This window comes from Catharus ustulatus, chromosome 9, assembly GCF_009819885.2.
Source record: "Catharus ustulatus isolate bCatUst1 chromosome 9, bCatUst1.pri.v2, whole genome shotgun sequence".
NCBI lineage: Eukaryota > Metazoa > Chordata > Aves > Passeriformes > Turdidae > Catharus > Catharus ustulatus.
The window spans coordinates 22,601,821-22,625,859 of NC_046229.1; the positions used below are offsets into that span (position 1 = coordinate 22,601,821).

The 24,039-nt window shown below is 37.6% G+C and overlaps 1 protein-coding gene across 2 annotated transcripts in view; it reads right to left on the bottom strand.

Annotated features, from left to right (window-relative positions):
* VAV3 (vav guanine nucleotide exchange factor 3) overlaps nt 1–24,039 on the bottom strand; it is a 149,855-nt gene that overhangs the window by 52,777 nt on the left and 73,039 nt on the right. For both annotated transcript variants that reach the window (XM_033067481.1, XM_033067480.1), the window contains exons 16-18: nt 11,205–11,306; nt 9,961–10,061; nt 1,828–1,850 (exon numbers count right to left, since the gene is read on the bottom strand). In XM_033067481.1, coding sequence (XP_032923372.1) covers nt 1,828–1,850; nt 9,961–10,061; nt 11,205–11,306 — 226 coding nt within the window. The remainder of the gene's footprint in view (nt 1–1,827; nt 1,851–9,960; nt 10,062–11,204; nt 11,307–24,039) is intronic.

Genomic DNA, 24,039 nt, shown 5'->3' on the forward strand with positions numbered 1-24,039 from the left:
AGCAAAATGCTCAATTATAGCCTACATTGTTTTTTATAGATGGAAGCCATGTTACTGATACGGATTGATGCAGATTGGTGAGCAACCACAGATTTGCACATGAAAGGGAATGGGGCAGGACTCGGAAAGGTACAAAGGGAGACAGAGAAATGCTTCATTGAAATAAACAGAGGGACTGTGACAAGTCATATACACCAAAATACAGCTGGAAAATGGTTTTAAGGAAATAGTTCTTGAGCTGTATGAAAGTGTGCTCAATACCCTTAAACATATTGATTTACCAGTAGATTCTTTACTTTACTGGTATGAAGCCTAAATTCATGATTTCCAAAAATTACAGTCCCTCATCCATGCTTAAGTTTTCTTCTGCACAGAAAGAATTAAAGCAGGCACTTAAATAGGAGTCTTGGTAAAAACAAATGTAATCCTGATGTTTTGGATCAACTCAATAGGCAATAGCAAATCAATAGCTCCAGAGAGGAGGTCTTTATTTTCCTAACAAGAAAAAACAGTATACTTATTTTTTCATCCAGCCACAGTATGGTCACCACTCACAGCTCTCCAGCCATGCCTGCCAGCTGCACGACTGAGAAGGCATCAGGCAAATGGACCACACCGTTATTCCCATAGTTTAGAGTGCTCTTACTCAGCACATCTGTCAAGGCAGAGGCACAAAAGGCTGGGCAGCACATGGCCAGAGGCACAGTTGAGGATGCAGCGAGGAGAACGGGCAGAGGCTGGGCACGGGCAGAGGCTGGGCACGGGCAGCACATCCCTCTCCTCTGTTGGAGTTCCCCCATCACATGATTCCCCTGCAGGATCCCAGGAGCAGGAGCCCACCTGGGGCCCACATCCCAGGAGCTCACCAGAGGGTGCAGAGCTGCCCTCACCCAGCCCCACTGCTGTCTGGCGTTCCAGTGACACATCAGAGAGCACAGACATGGACAGCCATGCACACAGCTCCCTCTGCACCAGCCATGGCAGCAATAACATCCTCCCATTGCCCCTGTTAAGTGACAGCATCAAACACAGCCATGCTTATGGAGAGCAGCGACATTTACACTTGCATGCTGTTCATAACTGGCATGTCATTTAAGCAATTACTATAAACTTCTATTTAAAATACATGCCGGAAACTATTATGCTCTAGGTCTGAAGTGCTGCTTCTCTTTTGTTAGATGGGACAGACAAAACCCAGCTGCTATGCCCTCCTGTACAGTAGTGAAAAAGTCCCAGGAGCTGGGCAAAAAAATAACACAGGTTGGCTTGCAGTCTTCCTAGGCTGACAGCAAGCTACACTGGGTGCATCACAGCAGCTCTCTGTTCAGGTCCCACTCTAACATTCTCTCCAGATTACATAAACTCATACCACACAGGATAGCTCTGCAACCATAGTCCTTTCACATGAAGAGGCAAACTCTACCCTGCCAATCCTTCATCACCCCGCAGTTCTCTGGCACAGCAGAGGCAAAAGAAACCCGAAAACTTTTAACTCTACAGACAGATTTTGTCTAGAACAGTAAGGATCTAATCACCAGCTGTGAAGCAATGTTATCTTACCTGCAGCTTAAAAAAGCATCTCCACCCCTTTCAGGGCTCTCAGCATTGTCATTTTGCTGCAAGTTTAATTTACATTTTGAGCAGAAAACATTCATATTTAACCATGAATACCTAGTTGCTTAGACAACTTCTACAGCACTCTAAGAAATCTGTTTGCAAACCCAGAAGAAAAACATACCTTCTCCACCAGCATGTACACAGAGTAATAATGAGCTCTTATGTCACCAACAAAACACACATCACATGCAAAAGAAAACGAATCCTTACCTCATGTTTCACGTTTCCATGTTCTGAAACATAAGTAAAAATTGGCATTATTGTTGATTGCAAACTGTGCACCTTTTGTAGAGCAGTGTGAGCGTGTGCTGTTCAGGCACCCCGCAGCTCCTGCAGCCCGGGCGCTGTTGTGCAAAGCCCGCCGCGCTCATTGGCCCCGCCGGGCTGCGCCCATGGCCGGGGCAGGGCCCGGGCACGGCTCGGCACGCCGCGACACCACCCCGACAAACCCTGCAGTTTATCAACACTGCCTCCTTGGGAACTCTGCTACTGTTCATTGCAAATCGAGCTCGCACCTTTTTTTTCTTCTGTCTTTTCAGTGTGAAATGATGTATCAAGGTTAAACGTATACATTTAGCTTCTAAGTATTCCATGTTTCACGTTCAAGTCGGCATTGCATTACTATACCAGAGAGTGAGGCCACTGCTGCTTTATTTGCTTTAACTTTATGGTACTACTTAAAAATTAGGGGGAAAATCCTGTATAACAGAAAGACTGAATAAAGCCAGTAACACTTCACATGCACAGCACCAGACATCACAAGAGGCACAAAAGAAGATCTCCTTTTTCCATGTCCTTTGGATCCCTGATATTTGGGTACTCCAGGGTAATTTGGATTTGGATAACGCAGGCACTCTGGATTCTGCCTTACCAAAGCTGTGTTTGCCCGTCTGTGCCTCACACCACACACACAGCTGAGGCCCAGCACCGGTTGGGCTCTCTGTACTTCAGGACACTGGAAAACTTTTACTGCAATAACCTGTGACATATCCACAGTAAATCAGATAATAAACTTTAACCGGCAGTCCCCTTCAGTTCCAGTAGGAAAGGCTGCTTTAAGCAGTGTGTGGGAAAACAAAAGCCGTGGCGTGCCGAGGCCGAGCCCGCAGCGGCGTTGGCACGGCTCCGCTCACGTAGGCCCTGCACTGCACAGAGAGCGCTCCTGGGATTCATTCCTGCCTTCCCAGAAGGAGCTGTTTGCATCTGGAGTGAGCAAAGAGAAGGAAAATAAGCCTGCCCAAAGGAGGAGATGCAGGTAGGCTGTTGAGGCTTTTTAAGCAGCCTGAGGGAGTTAGTTGCCCAAGTGCTATTGAAATTCAATATAATTTTGGTATTTCACAATCTGATATGCCTTTCAGAATTTTTGCCAAAATCTGAAAAAATCTCCTCTTTTGAATGTTTGATCTCAGCATTATGAAGTGAAGTCATATAGGTAAGTAGCTGCAAAGGAGGTCTAAACTTCAAATCAAGTTTTTGGAGTTTTCTTTCTTTTCTTCATTCTAAAGACTTAGATTTATTTCAGCAGACCCTTCACCAAAAAGTTGAAATGGAAATGTTGTTCTATTCTCCAATTGGAATGAATTCATCTGATTTTTCAAACGTTGCTGTTGAATATTACTTTTACCTCTAGAAAATATCCCAAATCCAACTGATGAATGAGTTCTAGCTGACGATCAGAGCATCCCAAAGGTTTTTATAATAAATAATTAGGAAATTCAGTGATTAACTTTCAATAACTGAATAAGTGGTTTAAGAAATCACTACATAAGATGATAACAAATACTCCTGATCATTCATGTAAAATAAATTTCATTAAAAGGGAAGTGAGAGATTTGGATTAAAAAGAAAACCAATACTGATGGACCAAAATGCCATTTGTGCCTTCACTGTTAACACTTCAGGAATAGAAAATAACATCCAGCATCTGTATTTCCACCTAAAAGCCTATTCAAAAAATTAAGACTTATCTCATTATTTCATTTCAGTTTATATATGCTGTATTTCAGAATATCCTGTATTGAAATATTTGTATCATGTCCTCATGAAAGACTTGTTTTCCAAACATTACACAAGTACAAGACCAAGATAACCTTCATGTCTGTTTTTAATGGGGAAAAAAAAAAATATATAATGTCTGAGGATTATCTACCAGGAGATATTTTACACATGACAACTTTAATTCGAGTTCCAGCTCCCCACCAGTGTGCCAATGAAATCATCAAGTAAGTCCTCAGTTCTGACAGCCACATAATTAATGCCATAGTTCAGCACAGTTTTGGGGTTTTTCTTGTTTATTGACTGAGGCCATATTACCATTGGGTCACATTTTGATAACCATATTTTACTACAGAAGCAAGAGGAGCAGCAGCTGGCCACAGTAAGTGAGGGAACACAGCTCAGAAAATGGTACTAATCTGCTCTTCGGGGATGCAACAAAGCATCTGCATTTACATGCTAACTAAACAGAGTAAATAAAAAGTATATGTAATATGCTACTCACCTTTCTATTTTAAAACAAACCCCAAAATATTTAAAATGCAGGAACTGTAAGTTAAGTCCCTTGGAAGGAGCTGTGGGACTATGTGTTCCTTTCCAGTCATTTAGCCAGTTATTACTCAATCAGAACAAAATTAGAAATGGGACCCAGATGTACCACACTGTAGGACCCTAAAGAACATCAAGTGCCCTAACTGGCTTTTGTTCAGGTTGAGCAAGAATCATTAGTTAAGCAATACAGCTCAACCTGTGTTGCAGTTTTTTAAAAAGTGGTAGAACTCTAAGGAACTTTGTGAGATTTGAGCATTTACTTGTCAATTCAGGTGACATGAGAGGTTTGGAGGAGAGTCAGCAACTTTGCAACTATCGATTAAGTCAGCAAAAACATAAATAGTGAAAGCTGCTGGTTTCTTTTGAGATGTCAAGACCACAGGCTTTTCATGAATAATCTCTAATGTGCTGTAGCAAGCAATTAGGACATGAACAGCATGGACTGTACCACTGGGCACGCACATTACTGTATGAAAGCAATTCTAAACTTAACCCATTCACATGCCAACATTGTCTTTTCAGTTCATCTCACAGTTGAAGCAACTTCTTTTCCATTTAAAGAAATATAGTACCTTTTCAAATGAAATTAAAGAAATCATGCATAAATTAAGATTTACTATAAAAATGACCAGCTAATGATCTTCTCATCTATTTATGACCTGATGAGACATGCCTTTAACATTCCCTGGGAAAAGCAATCTAAAGAAGAAAACTGTGGGTTTGGCACTATACTTAAAAAATTCAGAACGCTTTCAGATTCTAGAATCGTTGGAGGTTTCTCTAATTGAAATATTCAGTAGTCAGTAGAACCAGCAAGCATTTGCCTGAGAATACTTAATTCAATATAATTTGATGGACTTGGAAAAATTCCAGTGTGGAAATAAAAACGAATTGTTGATTCTGCTGGTTTAGACTAGGAAACAGACTGGAGGTTCTGGGCAGAGTGATACTGTTTTGTCAATCCTGTGAGGACTCTGAAGAAATTGCAAGGGACGCAGAACAGTCTGTACAATAAAAGTGGGAACAACAAGGGATACAGTTTCTCCCTTTGGCTACTAAAGTTGTGTATTCCTCATGCTCGCTTACCCAAGGCCCTGATCTTAAACATTCCCAGACACAATCCCTTCCAGCCAGTGGGAAAGCATCACCAGGTGAGTGAAATTGCTCTGTGCCATGAAATAAGACATAGGAATGCAGTTGAGAAGCCAGAAGGTGTGACAAGGGAGAGGAGATGCCTTCATAACCAGCAGAGAAAAGAACCTACATATGTCTTTATAAATGGTCTGTCACAGAAATATGTTCATCAATTTTCTAATCCTTGTGTTCAAGAATTTCATACAGTCTGTTTAATATCATGCAATCAGACTCAAAGAAATTCATCAGAATATTAGCAAGGTTCCTGAATGACAGAAAGATTAAGTAATAGGGCAGAAAAGTAAAATACATTAAAATGTAGAGGACTATTTGAGGATGTACAAGACAGCATTTCAAGGGGGGGGAGAAAGGGTTAAATCAATAATGACAGAAACAAGCATGGAAGACTTCAACCAGTACTGCTGATTTACAGCAACAGGGGCAGGAACAGCAACTAGAAAACCCAAGGGCTAAATGCAAACATTTTGTTCTGTTTATTAATTCAACTGATTAACTCTGCATCTTTTATCACTAAAATTTCTACAATCTGCTGAACTGGCTGCCTTTGAAGCAAAACATCTGAAGAACTGGCATATGTTTGTCTATAAGGCATAGCATGAGAACACAGCAATTTATCTTCAGATTTTGTCAATGTTTCTCTCATAAGTGTATCATCTAAATCTGACACTTAATAACTTTGTCATTCAAAACGTTTCATCTATCTTCGGATGTCTGTCTTTTGAATTTTCACAAAGTGTGACTTGCAAGGAAATTTAAAAAGATTTAATCCACTCAAGAAAGTTCTAAGCATCATTTCAGAAAGGCTGGCAAAAACATCTGCTCAGGGTCTATAAAGAAAACAGTCTTAAACTTTACAAAACCAGAAAATGCTGAGGAAAATTCAAATGCCTTTGTGAAACCTAATGGCATATTCCCACTTTAGTGCTTTGAACTCAGATCACCTTTTTACAAATAAGCCCCTAGAAGTACAAGAGGTCTACAGAATAGGAATGAAAATTATTTGAAACACAGAAAAAATTACACTTATTAAAAAAATAATAAAAATACTGAAACTGTTCTATGTGGAGAATATACTATTAAGAAGTCAAAATAATCTATCATAGAGAAGCAGTTTAGTCAAGACTTCTCACAAAAGCCCAAATTCACATCTACATATTCACAGAAAACTCACTGTTCTGACACTCTAAAATGCAGTGGGACATTTCCAAATAGGGAAGACATGCAAAAGCATTAACAAGATGTAAAAACTCTTCAAACACCAAAAAATAAAGGAAGAAAGTTTAACAGGATCAAGTAAGGAGTATCATTCCTGGACACTGTGCACCACAGAGAGGATCTGCACTTTTCTGTGAAGCATCTGAAATGGCACTGGCAGAATGACAGAACACCAGATTAAACAGAAAATATATACATCTACACATATATAGATATGATCTATAGATATGATATAGATATATAGATTAGATATAGATATCTACACATGTATAGACATATTCCATATCTGTGGCCATAATACCACATGACTGAGGAACAGTAATGTCCAGTTTCCTAAATGGATGATTCAGTTTCATGTACATTATGCCATGTGAAAAAGGCTGTAATAGTCCCCTAGAATAAAATGTGGGGAGTGAAAAAACAAAACAACAAAAGAACCCACCAAACACAGCAATACAATAAGTGTTCCAGGCATTTTCTGGTGTGCAAGCCTTTGCTCATTTCCCACAGGAGCAGCAAATGACACTGCTAAAAATATTATATTTACCATAAATTAATTTCTCTAAATATTTCAAAAGAAAAGTATTCAAAATTAAAGGCATGTTATAATTTTGCGCCTATAGAGTATACTTCTTCCATAAAGTGCAGCAAAAATGTTGCATTTTATATTACATCTTTATGTCTGCATTCCTTCAATAACACTTCATAGCTTGGCAGGCATGAAAGATAACTTATGGGGGACCGCATTTCTCAACTCTGGAATAATTAAAGGACAACTTTAAAAAACAATTCAAGTTTCACTAACCAATATTTCAGAGAGTCTGAATTGTCTCATCCCTTTGTGGGAAGCAGGTACTGGTAAAACTCCTTCTTTAATCTTTTCTTGGTCTGTGCACATTATGAATGGCCAGCACTGCTTAATCAACACTTCTTTCTTTTAAAAGGCAAATAAAGAGTAGAAGTGGAAAACAGTAGAGAAAAACCTGAGGATTTTCTTTCCTAGTCATCGGCCAAAGTCCCTTTATCAGGAGGAGGGATGACACATTTTGAGCAAAGTAAGCAAAATCCCTTGTCCTTTTCATGCTCCTTGTGTGATAAAGCAAGGGGAAGTATGGCAAGAGCTGCAGTTTAGAGTTGGTTTTTGTAGCCAGGATCACAGAGCAGAGTGTAAGGAAAGACACAGCTCAGTCCCTCCTGCATTTCTGCCTCAAGAGTAGGTGGGAGATATACAACTGTGCTGTCTTCTATGACAGCAAGAGAAGGGGAGAGGGAGAGAAGTTTGAAGAGAGGACAGAGGGTTAAACACCTGGGTTTAACCAAAACATGTAACACAAAAAAGGATCTTAGCAATCCAGTTGCTTGCAATTTCAGTACAGCATAATTCTACAAACATCAGGAACATGATTTAAAGTAAAATCCAAAATACCATTCTATTTCTTTGAATTTTTAAAATTATAATTTATTCCACTTTCAAAGAAGGAGGAATGTGATTTGCTATTGTTGTTATTCCATTCTCTCTAGCAAGTCTACAGCATTGCTTAAGTGTGCAGGAAAATTAAAAGAAATCAGACCTTTTGTTATCTAGGCATTTATGGTCATTCTTACTAATGCATGATGCACCATATGTGTCCACAGATATTTACAGAAGAACAGAAAGACAAGCTTCTGCCTCCTGGGGTGCCAGCTATCCAATTAAAATAAAAACTACAGAACTGATTAAAAGAAAAGGAGCAAAACAAAGGAAAAAAGTAGAAGGAGGGGTGGTTTATATCACAGAATACAGTTCTTTTGTAAAGAACAATATATGTTTGTTTTTCCACTCTATTAATTGCAAGTAATTGCTTTAAAACTTTCCAATTTTAAGACAATTTTAAATATTTATTTTCCTTAGAATATCTGCAGGAGGTTCTGTGAAAAGCCTGTGTTCCAAAAAGGGTTTCAGTCACAAATACTGTGATTGCTTGTATGGTTTTTAAATCTACAGATGATTATTTGTAAAGAGTTCAGACTTGAAGGATAGCATGAGGATTCTCCAATACAGAAAAGCAGCTAAGAAAAAAAGGTTTACTGACTACAGCAAAAATCAGTGCCTGCCATCCTTTTGATTTCATGGAAGACTGGGACAGGTAATTAGCACAGAGAGCCAAAAGCCAAGAAGAAATCAGAAGTAATGCACACAGGAACAAAGACAGAAACAAGCTTATACAATGTTGAAAGGAACAACAAGCTGGAGTCAAAATCTGGAAATAACAGTTTCATAAAGAGCAGTGGATGAAGCCATCATGTAATTCAAAAGTGGGAGAGAGAGCATCTCTGCAACAGCACTTTACAAAGACTGTAGAGACTAATGTCTAAAAGAAAATAACCTAAGGGGAGAGGTTGTAGTGGCTTATGTGAAGTATGTGAGACAAGAGAAACTTCACAAATTAATATGAAATAATTCTGAAAAGGAATGCAAAGACTTTAGAGAAGTGAGAATGATACATAACTAGAAACTTCCCCAACATATAAAACTCTGCTTTCCAGAAATCATCATGTGCTCCCAATAGCTTTTCTTTTCTAAACACAACAGCAATTCAAAATAATCTGTAGAAAAAAGAACATTTGAGAAGCTGGACAGAGGGAAGAGTAAAAAATGGCACCAGGATTATATGACTGTGGCAATAGTGTAACAAACTCCCCACCGGGGGAGGGGACTAACACTGAGCATTAGCATGGGAGATCCAGAAGATGTCAGAAATAGACTTACAGGTATAATACTGAGCAGAATGGGAAGATGTCAAATTTTTGGAGTTATTTGTGGGAAGTCAAATGGTAGTTGAAACCAAAAGACTCCTTAAAGTCCCAAAGAGCAGAACAGGGAAGTGCAAAGTGACAATGGCCAGGGAAGAAATTCACAGAGTAACTGATTAAAAGAAGAAAAAAAATAGTTCTTAGGTGCGAGAAGTAGACAGCCATCAATCACCTTTTTGTGAATATTGTGAGTGGACAGAAACCATGGAAACCAAAAAGATTAAAGAGGAAGCTGAGGCAACACAAACAGCTTTAGGAACTGAGAGGAAAATACAAAAATTGACATAGACATAAAGAGAGAAGCACAAGGATGACAGATGATGTGTTGTACTGGAGGTGTTACATATGAGCAATCCACAACCGATATGAGAGCAATTTCTTGTTGTATATGACATTGACGAAGAAATTTGGTTTGACCTGTAACAGTTCTCTCCTGCTTTGGAACATTTCAATTTAGTAGCAATAAAAATCCCTATGAATCCTAAATGCAATCCTAATTGTGCTTATAAATGGTAGATTCACAAGTATGCACGTTACAATAAACACAAATTAGAGGTAAATTAAACCTTAATTATATCTAGCAAGTTTTATGTCCTAATTAAAAATTGTATTCTAACAATAAAAATGACTTACCACCTGAATTAGCCCTGCCACAATTGTCTAGTCTTCCTAAACATTCTTTGTGTGCTCCAGCTCCACACTTAGAACATAAATAGCCTTGATAAAATGTTCCCCTGTAAAATAAAATTAGGTAGTGATACATTAGAGGTGACAAATTCCACACATAAAGGACATAAAAGACATGGCAGAAGGTATTAGAAGTCATTTGTTGTTCTGCATAATGATAGTCCTTAAAGGCCTGAGAAAAAGTGGCAACTGACAAGCAAGCAGCTCATCTGCTTTCTGTCACTACTAGCCATTTAAAAATCACAACCAGACAGTTCTTTCAGACTACTAGTAGAATAATAACCTCCATTCCAATGTAATCCAAAGCTACTTTGGAACAGTACACTTGAAATTGTACCATTATGCATCTATCCTACTACAGATCTACGCTTCACATCATCTCAGTGGGAGTTTGCCTAGGCACCATGAAGAATAGGATCCAGCTCAAGAGAGTTGCAAGTTCAAATGTATATTTAAGCATTAAGTAGTTTTGAGGCAATATGGCAAATATCCTTGACTCTAAATTTGTTCATTTAAAAAAAAAAAAAACATTTATCATTAACACTTCAGGCAATATTTGGATCTGCTAATTCCTCTACTTGTCTCTGTCCCACAAGGTGGCACTTGGGAACACCCAGTTGGTAGCCCATGGAGAACAGGCAGCATCCTGGGTGCTGTGTCCTGAACGCACAACAGTTGCTCCTCAGCAACAGCAGTTGGTGCAGACCCAGTAACTCAACTACACTGCTCCAAACTCAGGAATCAGCCCTCATGACTTTTAAGTTTTGAAGGTATGCACCACTGTTCATAGTCACTTAGCCCTTATTGCATTGAGGAGGAAAAGAATAAACTGAAAAAAACCCCAAATCTCTGAAAATCCAGGTCAGTCTGACTGGTCAGGAAAAGCACTGCTAAAGGAAAAAAAAAATGCATGACAAGGAGGAACACACCTGAAGTTCATTTTTTCCATGTATTCCATGCCTGTGCTTAACAAAGGTATTACCCACACTCAAATGCCCTTGCTTAAATGCTGTGGCTTCATTTATCAGTGTATCAGCAACACAGAACCATAGAAGGGTTTGGGTTGGAACGGACATTCAAGATTATCCAAACTCTTTGCCAAGCACAGAGACACCTTTCAAAGCCCCATCCAGCCTGATCTTGCAGGGACAGGGAAGGGGGAGACCACCACCCAAAGATTTTTACAATACCTCAGAAGCATCTGACAGACTTTGCAAGATGTCACCCGACTGAAGGTATGCATTTTGAACTCATGAAAGCTTGTATCTGCATAGTCCGGCCGGATGTTTGACCTAAAAACAAAATTTGAAAATATGCATTAAATGAAATCTAGAACATGAGACAACATTCACAGCAGGAAATCTTAATCCACAAACAACTAGCTTATTTAGACTTTAATGTTATTCACTGACAAGAACCAGAAGTATGGACTTTACCAAACACCTCAAAATGAAATCTGAATTATGGTACTATGCAGACTTCTTAAATATACCATATAACTACCTTAGCTGTCACAATAAATAGAAAACTAAACATCTGGTTTTTATTCTTGTTTGAGTAACTAGGAAATTCTCAACAATATTTTATTATGTGACTGCACAAGGAAAAGCAGCTCACAGCCTGAGAAGTATCATATTTGAAGACATTAGCAGTAAATTTAGTTAGGTCATAACTATGCAGCAATATACTGGATAAACTAAGTGCTTTCAAAACAATTAGAAAATATTCACCAGGGTTTGGTTAGCCTTGTTTAAATGTGTTGCACAGTTCCCACAGCTATAGACGCACACAGTAAATTTAACAAAATAAAAGATTACTATTCAGAATGCCAAGATACCAACACACTACTAGCAGACTTATTTCCAAAGATCAGATTTATGTACAAAGCACTGGTCCATTACTGTACTTGCGTTTTATTTACCTTCCCTACTGATCCCTTTTAAAAGCAGGAGCACAGTTTAAATGTGACCCACTCATCATTTGTTGTACCAGTGACTGTTTTCAGATTTAAGTTTTAGTAAGTAATCTATTCAATTTTTTCTTCCAGCTGTCCCATATCCAATAGTGAATAGGAGAACATGCATCTTCAATGTATTTCTTTTTTTTTTTTTAATTCAATAAGATCCCCAAGTTAGTTTAACTGTCAAAATCAGTAATGCTGAAATGCTAGGTACAGAACCTAATATTAATCTAGACTGTATCACACAAGAAAAAATATATATAGTAAGGGTTAGGGAATTTTTTACTATTATTTATATTAGAATGTTTAGGCCTCCATAAATTTCTGGCATTTTTCTATCAAAAACATAGCAAGACATAACGCATAGGAATTAAAATAGGGGAAAAAAACCGTGAGGGCAGGAATGCAAGAATTTACAGTACTCAAAGGAAAAATCAGAAGCTTTTTCTGACATAGAAAATTATATATTCTTCCATTAAAGTTGAAGATACTTATAAGTTTTATTTTTATGTACTATAAATAACTTCCAGACTAAAACATGGAGCAGCCACAACTGCAATGAAACACAGATAACCATCCAAGCATCATTCTCTCTTGGATAGAATTAAAAGGCTTACAACAAACCATTCAAAGAATCTGTTTAAGTACCCAGTGTCAGAAAGGTCAATCTTCAAATCCACCTGCTGAAAATTAACATGCCAAAAATGAAACTGTACTCAAAAAAGGAAAAAGGAATTTTGCTATTCAATACTGTTTTAACTACCTCACTTGTGTCTCTCTTTCTGCTCTAACATGCAAAATGTCAACTCCACAACTTCCACTGACCAAAACAGGTGTGCATACTACCCATCCACAGCAGGAAGGTACAGTAGCAGGATAGAATTAATCTCATAAAGTGAAGAAATTTTTAAACCAGGAGAAAAGGAATTATTATTTTTTAGCTCTTAACTAGGTGCAGCCTGCATTTCAAAATGCATCTGCCAGAGGGCTGCCAAAACTTCTTGGGCTATACTCCAAGCAATCCTGAAAAATCCCTAGAACAAGCTGCGTACTTCACTCCCAACAAAAGCTCATTTTTACTGACCAATCGGTTCAGGCCAGAACGTCTTGCTGAACTATGTTCAAAGTATAAGCCAAAAGTGCAAGACTTGTGAGATTGAAAGCATATCAAATTAAAGCTAACAACCTGACCATTTTTCAAGAACAAGCCAAAGAAGAAATTAATTCATTTAATTTTAACAGAATCAATCTTCAAAAATAATAAGCATAAGTGGATCAAAAGAAAAAAAAATTAAAACCTCATACAGACAGTAGTTTAACACATGGATGTGACTACACAACTTTCTTCCATATGTAAAATTCTCTTTCATTCTTCTCTCAGGCTATCTTCCACAAAGATTGAAGTGCATGAACTACTCAAAATCTACCTCCTATTAATGGAACAAGGATGATACACTGTATTCATTCTTCTTTATATTAAGAGCAATATTTGAAAAGAAGTGCAAAGTTAGAAAATGTATGCTTACTCTGGAGACAGAATGCTGTAAAGTGAAGCACAATATGGGAAGATAATTAGTGATACAACAAAACCCAGAAAAACAAAAGCCATGTGTGCTGTCTACTGCAAATGCAGAGGTAGAATAAGGAAAGCTTTGTAGAAGAACATTTAGTGCAGTGTTACTGGGCTGGAAAACTCATGCACATTCTGCAACCAGATCAGTAATGTTGCATTACAGTAAATCCAGTTTCTGTAGTCCCATCACACATCACATCAGACAAGCCTGAGATGATGCACTATCTATAGCAGCATGTATGGAACAGCAAACCTTTAAATGTAAAGTCAGAAACTTAATTAATCTAGGGGTTGGATATTTTAGTTTTCAATACATCAATTTTGCAAAATCAAATACAACTCAAAAATCCCAACTTGATTCATATGCAAAAGTTTCCAACTAGAGATTAACACAACACATCTGTGACTAAGTCCAAATACCACAAGCATCATAGGAAGATTTTTTTCCACAAAACATTTCAAACTGAATATCACATGCTATGATTTGAGTTTTCAAATACAGCAAATAAAGCTGATAATGTGAAATAGTCATGGCATAGCATACAACTTTTCAGAGCCATGTCTAACCATAAAGATGCTCTTTTGGTTACAGCATGGAAGCTTTACACTGATACCCTCAGAAGAGACAGCAGAGGTCTCACAACACAGTAAAGAGAACATTTCATCCTTCTCGAATCTTCTTTTCTCTTCTACTTCCAAACTTGTAGGCATATCGCAAGACAGAAAAAAAAAAATGAGTATTTATGTCAATATTAATTTTAAGCCTAATTTTCCTCTTTAGAAGGTTTCTTGTTGGAGACCAGAAAAAGAAACCCAGACACGGTTGTTAGCAAAATTCAAATGTATTGAAGCAATTAACAAAATTTATTTTGGGTCTTACACTGGGTTCCTTCACCGTCAAAGTGAGACAGCCAAGCCCTTCTGCAGACTCCTCAGTCCCTCCTACCACAACCACTACTATTATGGGGTGCCTCAGGCAGCAAAAGAAATGTATTTTCTATTTCTGCTGTCAAACAAGCTTGATGAGTGACCAGAGCAGGAAGTCACACATACACCAGAAATACTTAATCTGAAGTAAATAGTGACAGAGAACATGTTCCTCATTTTATTGCAAAACTCTTATTTTTATGAGCAACAGCAATGTGGGGAGGGAAAAGTAGTTTTCCTTTGTCCCTTCTACTTTTTCCCCAGGCAGTTTTAACTTCCCCATTCTAGCAGAGACAAAATGTCAATGTGAATCTGTTATTAGGAGAATTTTTCCAATTCTCTCCTCAATTCAGCACCAGAGGTTTTATAAGGGACAACCACAAATGCCCCCTCCTGCACAGTGCTGGAACCCCATAACCAGATTTACTCCAGTCACTACTGCAATGTCCTTGGGCTGCCCCTGAGCCTTCTGAGCAAAGCTTTCTCCTTCCAATTTACTTACAGAATATTAGTCCCACTGGGACCAATTCACTGCTACACCACCAACCCAGAGACCTGCAGGTGCATTATCTTCATGAGTCTCTGTCACTTGGACACGTAATTCTTGTTCTGCACAAGCTACAGGAGCCACAGTTCCAGGGACAGAATGACCATCTTCTTCAGTCCTCCATCTCTAAGCAGCCCCTCTATCTTAAAGTTTTGAAAGTTCTGTGTAGAAAAGAGTTACCCAGGTATCTTATTCAATTGCCCTTCATATGATCAGCCTTTGGAGCACTCCTTGTGCATATGAAATACTCCCTTCCTAAAAATATTCTCTCCACATTTGCAGCGCCACTTCTTTCTACTAGCTTGTTCTTTTCAGAAGAGTAAATTGATCACAGGCCAATCTCATCCCACCCACATAATGCAACACCTTTATAAATGGTGTCAGGACGTGTCATGTTATCAACCATCCCCCACAAGCTTCTGCAGCCAAAATCCATTCCAGTAATCATCTTGGGCTAGATTAATGGCACAGCTGACCACAGACTAATGATATAGATAACCCAAAATTGTCTTGTCAGACAAGATGTCTAGGTGCTTATTCCTATGTCTATAGAATAAGGAATAAATTCTCTTGACAATCCTGCCTCAAAAAACCAAAAATATTTATATTAAAAAAAGAAACAGTTTAAACTACAATTTTCTCACACTAGCGGCTGGGATAACACATCAAAGACTTAAAACTCATGCTTAATCCTCCAAACACAAACATGTCACAATCAAAAGACTAACGCGTAAGCAAAAAAAAAAACCCCAATGAACCTTGACAATCTTGACATATCCAAATGTGTAAATTCTATGCCCCATTTTACTAATCTGATTATCTTTGATCTAAAGTGTTACCAAGGTGTATATGAAGTCTACATCATTAGTATCACACAACTTAGATAAGAATTGTTCCTGTAATTTCCTTACTTAATCAAAACCATATTCTGATGAGAAGACATTTAAATCAGAATGCGTCTGAGGAGCAGTAGAATACCACAGGCATTTGGCTCTCTTATAGCAACAATTTAGGGTTTTATCAGCATTCTTACATTCATGCTTGCTTCCTACAAGGAAAACTATACAGAGTACCTTCCACAACAGGCTGGAATAAACAAATAAATTACATCATCTTCAGGGGGTAGGCACAATTATACTTTCTTCTATGGTCTGTTAAACTTCCTCTACACAGGTACGGCTTACAAAATAAAATGCACCAGGAAAACCACTAAACATTCAGCCACAAAACTCAATCTTTTCTACAAAATATGTAATTACTACAGATGTTTCCCAAGAGAATCAATAAAGGCTATATATATATTACTAATAATAAAAGGCTGAGAGATAGCTTATTACATAGCCCCTTTCCTCCTATTTTCCCAGGTGGAAAATAAATTAAAATCCCATTAATCCCATTAAGTCTTCATTTCCAGAAAGGACATATTTCTAAATCTATAAAATATTTTAAAAGTCTTATCGTCTCATATTATCAATTTCTCTATACTGAGTACATCTTTCCTTGAATATGTAGCACTTCAGATATTTCAGTGTTAGCCTTGGACACCAAGAACTATTGTCTTATGTTTGTCTTGCATGGACATACTACTGAAAGCTTACTGGTTGCCAAATCTAACAGAAATATAATCAAGGAATAAAATGAAGTATTGTGTTTGTTAGATTAATTAAATCCTTACAGCAACTTTAAATATTAAATAGGAAATTAATAAAATGCAAACCACAGGGCCTTTACAGAAAAGGAGTGCACAAAAGAGAAAAAGTGGCATTATGAAAATGCAAAGAGTAGAAACAAATAGGATATGGAGTCTTTGGCTCCCGGTTAGGAATGTCAATCTCAGCACAAAACAAGCAACAAGGAGGAACAAGAAGCTATTTAGCAGCAGAGACCACTACAAATCTACCGTTTTATGGCCTTCACCTCCAGCAAGGAATTAAAGGAGGGAGACTTCAGAACACAGTACAAAGGAAAATACTTCTTTCTTTTCTGATAAATCTATTTACCATTGTGTTTAATGCTACCAATTAGAAACTGTAGTTTAAACAATCTGCAAGGTCCAGTGCTGTCCTCCACTAGTGACCAGTTCTCTCTTGCTGTATTTTGAGGGCCATTTCTTTTAATTGCTTCCCTGGCAGCTTTTCAATACCAGCTTGACTTCAGCAATTAAGACCTCTACAGATATCCCACCTCCCCAGGTCTAGGCCACTGAAAAGGTGTTGCTTAAACCCACTACAAACAATTCAATTAATGTTGAAAAATTGCTGCTCTGGAGTACTTAATTAAAAACTCAACTTCTCTCTCCCAAACTTCAGGTATTTTTAAACTAAATTTGTTTTTCTTCTTAAACTGGCAAGGAAAATGTTTACAGGAGGGAAAAAAAATCCTCTGAAAAAGTTTGATATTCCTCAGATATATGCACACAAGAAGTACATCACAGCATCTATAGGAAAACAAGGAATGAATGTTTCACACAGAGAAATGCAAAAGTAACCCTTTGCAAACAGATCAAGAAAGTTCCTTTCAAAAGTGAATTGGCTGCAAAACAAGAGGGTATCAGCAAGAAAGAGCAGGTGTTGTGCCAGATACCCTTGGGTAGATCACTGCTGTTAAATACAGAGCCTTGTAAACATTGACTGAATCAAGTCATTCTAGGAGGACTGATGATAAACCTCTCAGCAATCACCTGGGTCCAGAGACATTCCTCCAGTCTGCCACAGCTCAGTGGCACTGGCATCTTGGAGAGAAGAGAAACCTTCTCTTCCCCCAGCAGCAATCCCACAGTAGTTTTCTGAGTAACATGAAACAGTAGCAATTTCTTGGGTTGGGAACAGGCTGTTGAGCAGCCATGGGCTCTGCATAACATTACAGTGAGACAGCTGCCTGCCCACCCTTTGGGATTGACAGTTCTCCCCAGAAGGGAAAAACATGCTAGGAAGTTCTAATGATACTCCTTATTTTGGGGTTTGACTTCTTTTCACAGAAATACTATTTAGGTCAAGTCTCAAAGATCATTTTCCCACCTTAGTCTCTTCAAGAAAAGCAATCGTGTCACAAGAAATTATGCAGAGTCCAGTTGTATGTACATGCTTGAAAAATGTCCATCATTTTGGAAATGCATTATATTTGAAACTGAATAGCCATCTCACTTGATTAAAACTTGGCTTTGGAGGTTAATGCATGTATGCCCAACTGTGAGACCAGAGGCATAACAAATAAGGAGATGTACCAGATAAAGAGTCTGCAATTGTTTTAAGTATTAAAAGAAGAAATACTACAGGGAGTTCAGATAAAACTCCATACCTTGAACTCTCCTCAACTCTCAACCTCAAGTTAGACCTTTGCATTTCAGAGCTGATGTTATTCTACAGTCCATGTTATGCTTATAATAATTTAAAATGCTCCATACAGAATTGTTCAGAATTATGGACAGGCTGAGTACGAACTGCTGAAGATGATATTCAAGCGTATGTGATATGAAATCTGATGATGCACTGATGCACTATAGCTCGTAAAGAAAATGGCACAGGTTAATACCTCTGCATACTGAAAATTTTCATTCTAGATTTATTTATTGTATAAAGAATTGGCATCACTGCAGAAAATGCATCAGTAAACCCAGAAAATGTAAGTATTTCTAAGATATTAGTTGCTACCAAAAATTATTTATTAAAACATTTTACGTTAAAATTCCTAGTTTGTGCCAAAGTGACCTCCTTTCAAAATTTTGAGCACAAATAAGTACAGTAATTTCACTACTGTAAGATGCACCCTTTTGACTAAAATTTTGATCGAAACCCAGAAGTGCGCCTTAAAATCCAGTGCACCTTATAAACGGACAAAGTTTGGAAATTTGCCAACCCAGAAGTGCAAGCTGAGCCACAAGCCAAGCTGTGCCAGCCAGTGCCGGGCGGGAGGCGGGAGTGCCGGGGCCTGCGGCATGGGGAGGGCACCTGGGGCTGCGTCTAAAGGTTACACACCAATCTGTGAAAAATGTTTGCAAATTGAGCACCTGCCAGTAAACCCCACAATCGTACGATTCCATTACTAATTAGTTACTTTGTTGCGCACGGTATGGATCTTCACTGCAAAAAAAAATTGTGTCTTATAGTCCAGTGCGCCTTATATAATGTACAAAGTTGCGAAATTTGCCGATACCCGAAGTGCGCCTTATAATCCGGTGCGCCTTAGTCGTGAAATTACTGTAATTTACAAATATGTAAAATAAAAATAAGTATTCCTTTTTGAGTCTTTACAAGGATTTTGTTATGTACAAAAAATGAAAAAAAAAATAAATAAGGCATTCCTAAGGGATACTCTCACTAGAGGATGATTTGCAGCTCCCTTTTTACCTTCTCTTCTCAGGAGCAATGCTGATTACTTTCAGCTAATTCATTTTCTCTGTTCCAGCTCGGCTGTTATATTTCAGAGTCATCTTTGAAAATGCTATTTACTGAAGTAATCAATCAATCAATTCTCCATATGCTAATACTCAAACATTCTGGTTTGTCACATCAAAGAGTCATCATCAAGAAGGCATGTTATAAAATTAAATTAACCATATCACAAGTAAATTGTGCTTTTGATCAAGAACACGCAACTTCTAAGAATTTGCTAGGAAATATGCTTATTTGATCATATGATGAGTGGCTTTTTTGAGATCAAGGAAATTATCTTGTTAACTTTTTGGAAACATACTGCATTGTTTCAAAAAAGATAATGGTTTTCCTTTTTCTTTATCAGTCTACTTCCCCAAAAAGCATGGGAGGGAGGTGAACTGCTTTGAGCTAATCTATTCCTGTATAACATTTTTGAACACGACCTGATAGGAACAAAGCTCTGTCACACATCAGCATTTGCAAATCAAAAGCATCCATATACTTTACATACTTTTATATTCACTGGCTGAATCTTATCTGTGAAAGTTCTAACTCTTACAAATCCAAATTTACCATGTTGCTTGCATTGATAAGCTTTAAATATTTTATCATATTTACATCTAACTGAAGACAAGTCTGTGTTTTGGAGTCAAAAACTGAAAAGACAGGATTTATACAGCCATTAACTTGCAAATTATTGGAGAAATACCTATATGTGCTAAGGAAAAGGCAGCATTGGTTTACAGGGAGAAGCTACGACATCTATTCATATAACCTGAGTATCAAGACAAATGTGTAATGCAGCATTCCATATTTTAACACTAAAAAAAACTCCTTGCAGAAAAATAGGCCAATATTAAGATGGCAGTACTTTCTTTTTATGATGTAGTGTCACTACAAATTTATTGCACTGAATTTTAAGAAGCACTAATTTTTATAGTAATATTCTTCCGATACTGTGAGGTAAGTTGTAAAAACTTAAGGGTTGGGATATTTTTGGTTTTTGTGAACTGGAAGACATAATATCAAAGTATATTTATCATCTTCCGCTGTTTACCCACTCTTTTCATAAATTCTGGTTTGCTTTCACATTTTGCACTGTGCTCTTAATCATATCTAGCATCTTCACACTGTTTTTGCTGTGTCTGGAATAATCTAAAGAAATTTTACAACTATAAATATGTTGTGAATGATTGCTTATCACCCTGAAAAATATTTGATTAAAACCAACTGGAGTCACAACAAAGAACAGGCAAGCATTCTTCTTTCATAGACGTGAACTTGGCATTCATTTTTGTAGTACTGCAATACTTATACTGATGAAAAAACCCCAGGCAGACATGTATGTTTATTGCTTTGGTAACCTGTGTGAGGTTGGTACAAGTGAAACACCTCTGCAGGTTATTTGAAAAATGCAGCAGACATCTTAAGGCTTTTAAGGTGCTCTGATAAGGAAGCTTTAATTTAATATGTCAGTGTTCAATATGTCAGAGCTCAAATATTCTCTCTGAAGAAAGCTTAATGCACATGCATTATTAATGCACTATCTGAGGGAACAGATCTATTTGAGTGGAATCTGACCAATGTCATTAGTCACAGAGTGCAAAATGAATTTGGAAATACAAATGACAATAGGTAAGAGGACACTTTTCACCTACCTTGTGTCTTGTACTAGTTTTCTTTAAAACTGAGAAAACCAGTGAGCCCTCGTTACAATTTATGTAAACTGTTTGTGCACACGCCTACCGGGTTTGATAATCAATGAATCTCAGGATTATTTCCTCACTATCAGATGATATGTTCTGTGTCCCTTGAGTTGCAAGGTGTGATTTTATATTGAACTGAAGCAGCAATTTTTCAAAAACATGTTAGACTCTACCTGAGGTACTGCACAAACTCTCTAGTGACCCAAAACAAAGTACAGTGCAATTAAAACTAAAACCACTATTTTTGAGGGTTGTACAGCTTCCATGTCTGAAATATTTTATTTAGGTATTTGAAAGAAAAATCAAATTCATTAACTCCATACAATTAATGCATACCCTAATCACTATCATGAACCTGTTTTCCACTGATTTTTCAGGCATTACTAATTAGACATGACATTAACATTGCTATTTCAGCTACATCAAAGTAGAAACTACAATCACATTACTTCAGAAGGTGAAATTTTAACTGTTCCTCTACCTACAAGATGTTTTCATAAATTTCTCAGTTTGTGAAGGGCAAGAGTTGACTAAAGCCTAATTAAAAGGTGAGTTACAACACTGTTGCAAGAGACTTTACAATATTGGTTCTGTGTGTCTTGTAACCCAGATTTCAAGGAAAGCTGACATAGCCCTGAGCAACCTAAGCCTTGCAGAGAAGCCAAAAATCTCCACACACATTTTCCAATCTAAATTCTTCTTTAAATTGCATATATGTGTAAGATGTTTCTATACTCAAGTCAAGTTTGCTGACGGTCATTTTTACAGTGGATTACAAAACCCAATTGAGAAAGGCTTAATTAAATTAGCAAACTGGACAACATAATGAAAAATAAATTCAGCACAAACCAGCATAAGATATTACATGTCATATTACACGAATGGATTCAAACAGTGTTAGTGGGAAAATATAATCTGCAGCCTTTCATGGGAAAGATCTCTGCTGTTGTGGCTGTGAGAATACACACCTGCTTCACACTACTGTGATCAAGAAACAAACTGCAAAGTATTTAGTGGATGGAAGGCAGTGTTAAGTGCCAGCATGAGACAGATGTAGCAACAATCAACAGATTTTCTTTCACTATTTATTCTATCATCTCGTGAGAAAATAGAAGAATTAAATTCTTCCCAACAATTATGAGAAAAGCAGTTGCTCTGTAAGAAGAAATTAAGCCTTGTAATTAGTCAGCTAAGTAGTAATATAACTGAGGTACCAACATAGAATATGTACATATGCTATAATAAAGGAGGGCACTTGAACTTCCAAGGAGTATTTTCTTTTTATAAAGAATGGTTAGCATAAATTCATTGACACAAATATTAGTCAACTATTTTTAAAAACAAGCATTTTTAAAACCAAAAAGCATGTGTACAAGAGCTTTCTAGGGAAAAAATACAAATCAACACTCCCACCTTTAAGCATTAGCTGAATAAGATGAAAGTATTACATATTTGTCCTGATTCTTCTGGTGTTTTCAATAGGGGAGGAAAGAAATTAGACAAGATGTGCTACTAGAAAATATAAAAGATTTGTGTCTCACACAATCAGTTTTTGAGGTTTGAAATGGTCTAGTTACAGCAAATAAACTATGCACTTCATCACATTGCTGACAAACTTTCATTTAATACATGATGTCTCTAATTTCACTGAATGGGAACAGTAATTTGGTTGCACACTTCTATCAAAATTATCCTGGTTATTGCATTTAAACCAATGCTATTTGACACACTAGACCAAATTTAAGCATTCCATATCTGGTAAAGTCTTTGCAGCACTGTCTTTGAAAAGATGCTTATTTACCCTTGCAGCTAAAGGCTCATCCGCTGCTATGCACAGAGCTCCAAGAACAAAATAGCAACTGCTCAAATTGGCCACTGTCGCAGGTGGGCACCACATCTCTTCCAAGGCAATAAGCAGGTTACATTCCCCCAGGCATGCAGAACATCCATTCACACCAGCCAGAGAAGAGGTCCAGTAAGGCAAGACTCGGGCACTTGCAATGGTGGCTCCTCATAAAACATCCTCCAGTGGTTTCTGACAGACAGCTTTGTGAAAATTTCTCAAATCCACCAACCAAAGGTTTAAGAGCTTGACTGCAATATTAACTATGCTGCCCCAGTGTCCTGCTTCATTTTATTGTGATCCAGAAAATCCAGCAATCCAAAAGAAGCAGTGATTTTGGGTTGCACACAGTAAACTCTTTTTGGGATGCTATGGGTAACCAAGTAGCTTCAGCTGTGGCTATTACTGTGTCTAGGTCAATAGCATCAAACGCAGCACAGCCAAAACACAGTATCATTGTTCTATGATGATGTGCTGAACAAAGAGACTTCAAGAACACCCATGAAATTCTTAGGAGAAAAAGAAATTGTGGTGTTTAATATCATATATTTTCTAAATTAAGCAACAGTCTCAGGGAAACAGCAAATACATACTGTAGGAACAGAGCTGCCATAAATACAAAACAATGACTAAACAATTAAAATAATTTACTCAGTTTCCTGTGACCAGTAAACCAGCATTTCCAACCTCCCTCAAAACAAAACTCACCACAAACTACAGTAACAGAGCTGGCTAAGAGGTAGAATATTTTCACAGGTTTGTGAAATTAGCTTTCCAAGAGAAGTTTACTAGTCTGAAAAGTAACAGTCTGGAAACAGCACTGGGGTTTCATCTAGCCTTCCTTTAGGGATTTTCCATACCAAGTATGCCTAACGTATTCCTGCCCTCTGCACCTAAATCAAGTCCAGCCAGCAAAGCAGTGTTCTCCTCTATTTCATACTTCATCAATAACATAAGCTTCCCATACCTGGAGAGAAATTCTCATCTCAACAACACCAGCATCTCAACAATTGGTGTTTTTTCAGCAAATAAACTATCATCACTGTTTCATATACCAGTATAAACATCTAACTTCCTCCCTTCAAAAAAAGAGAAA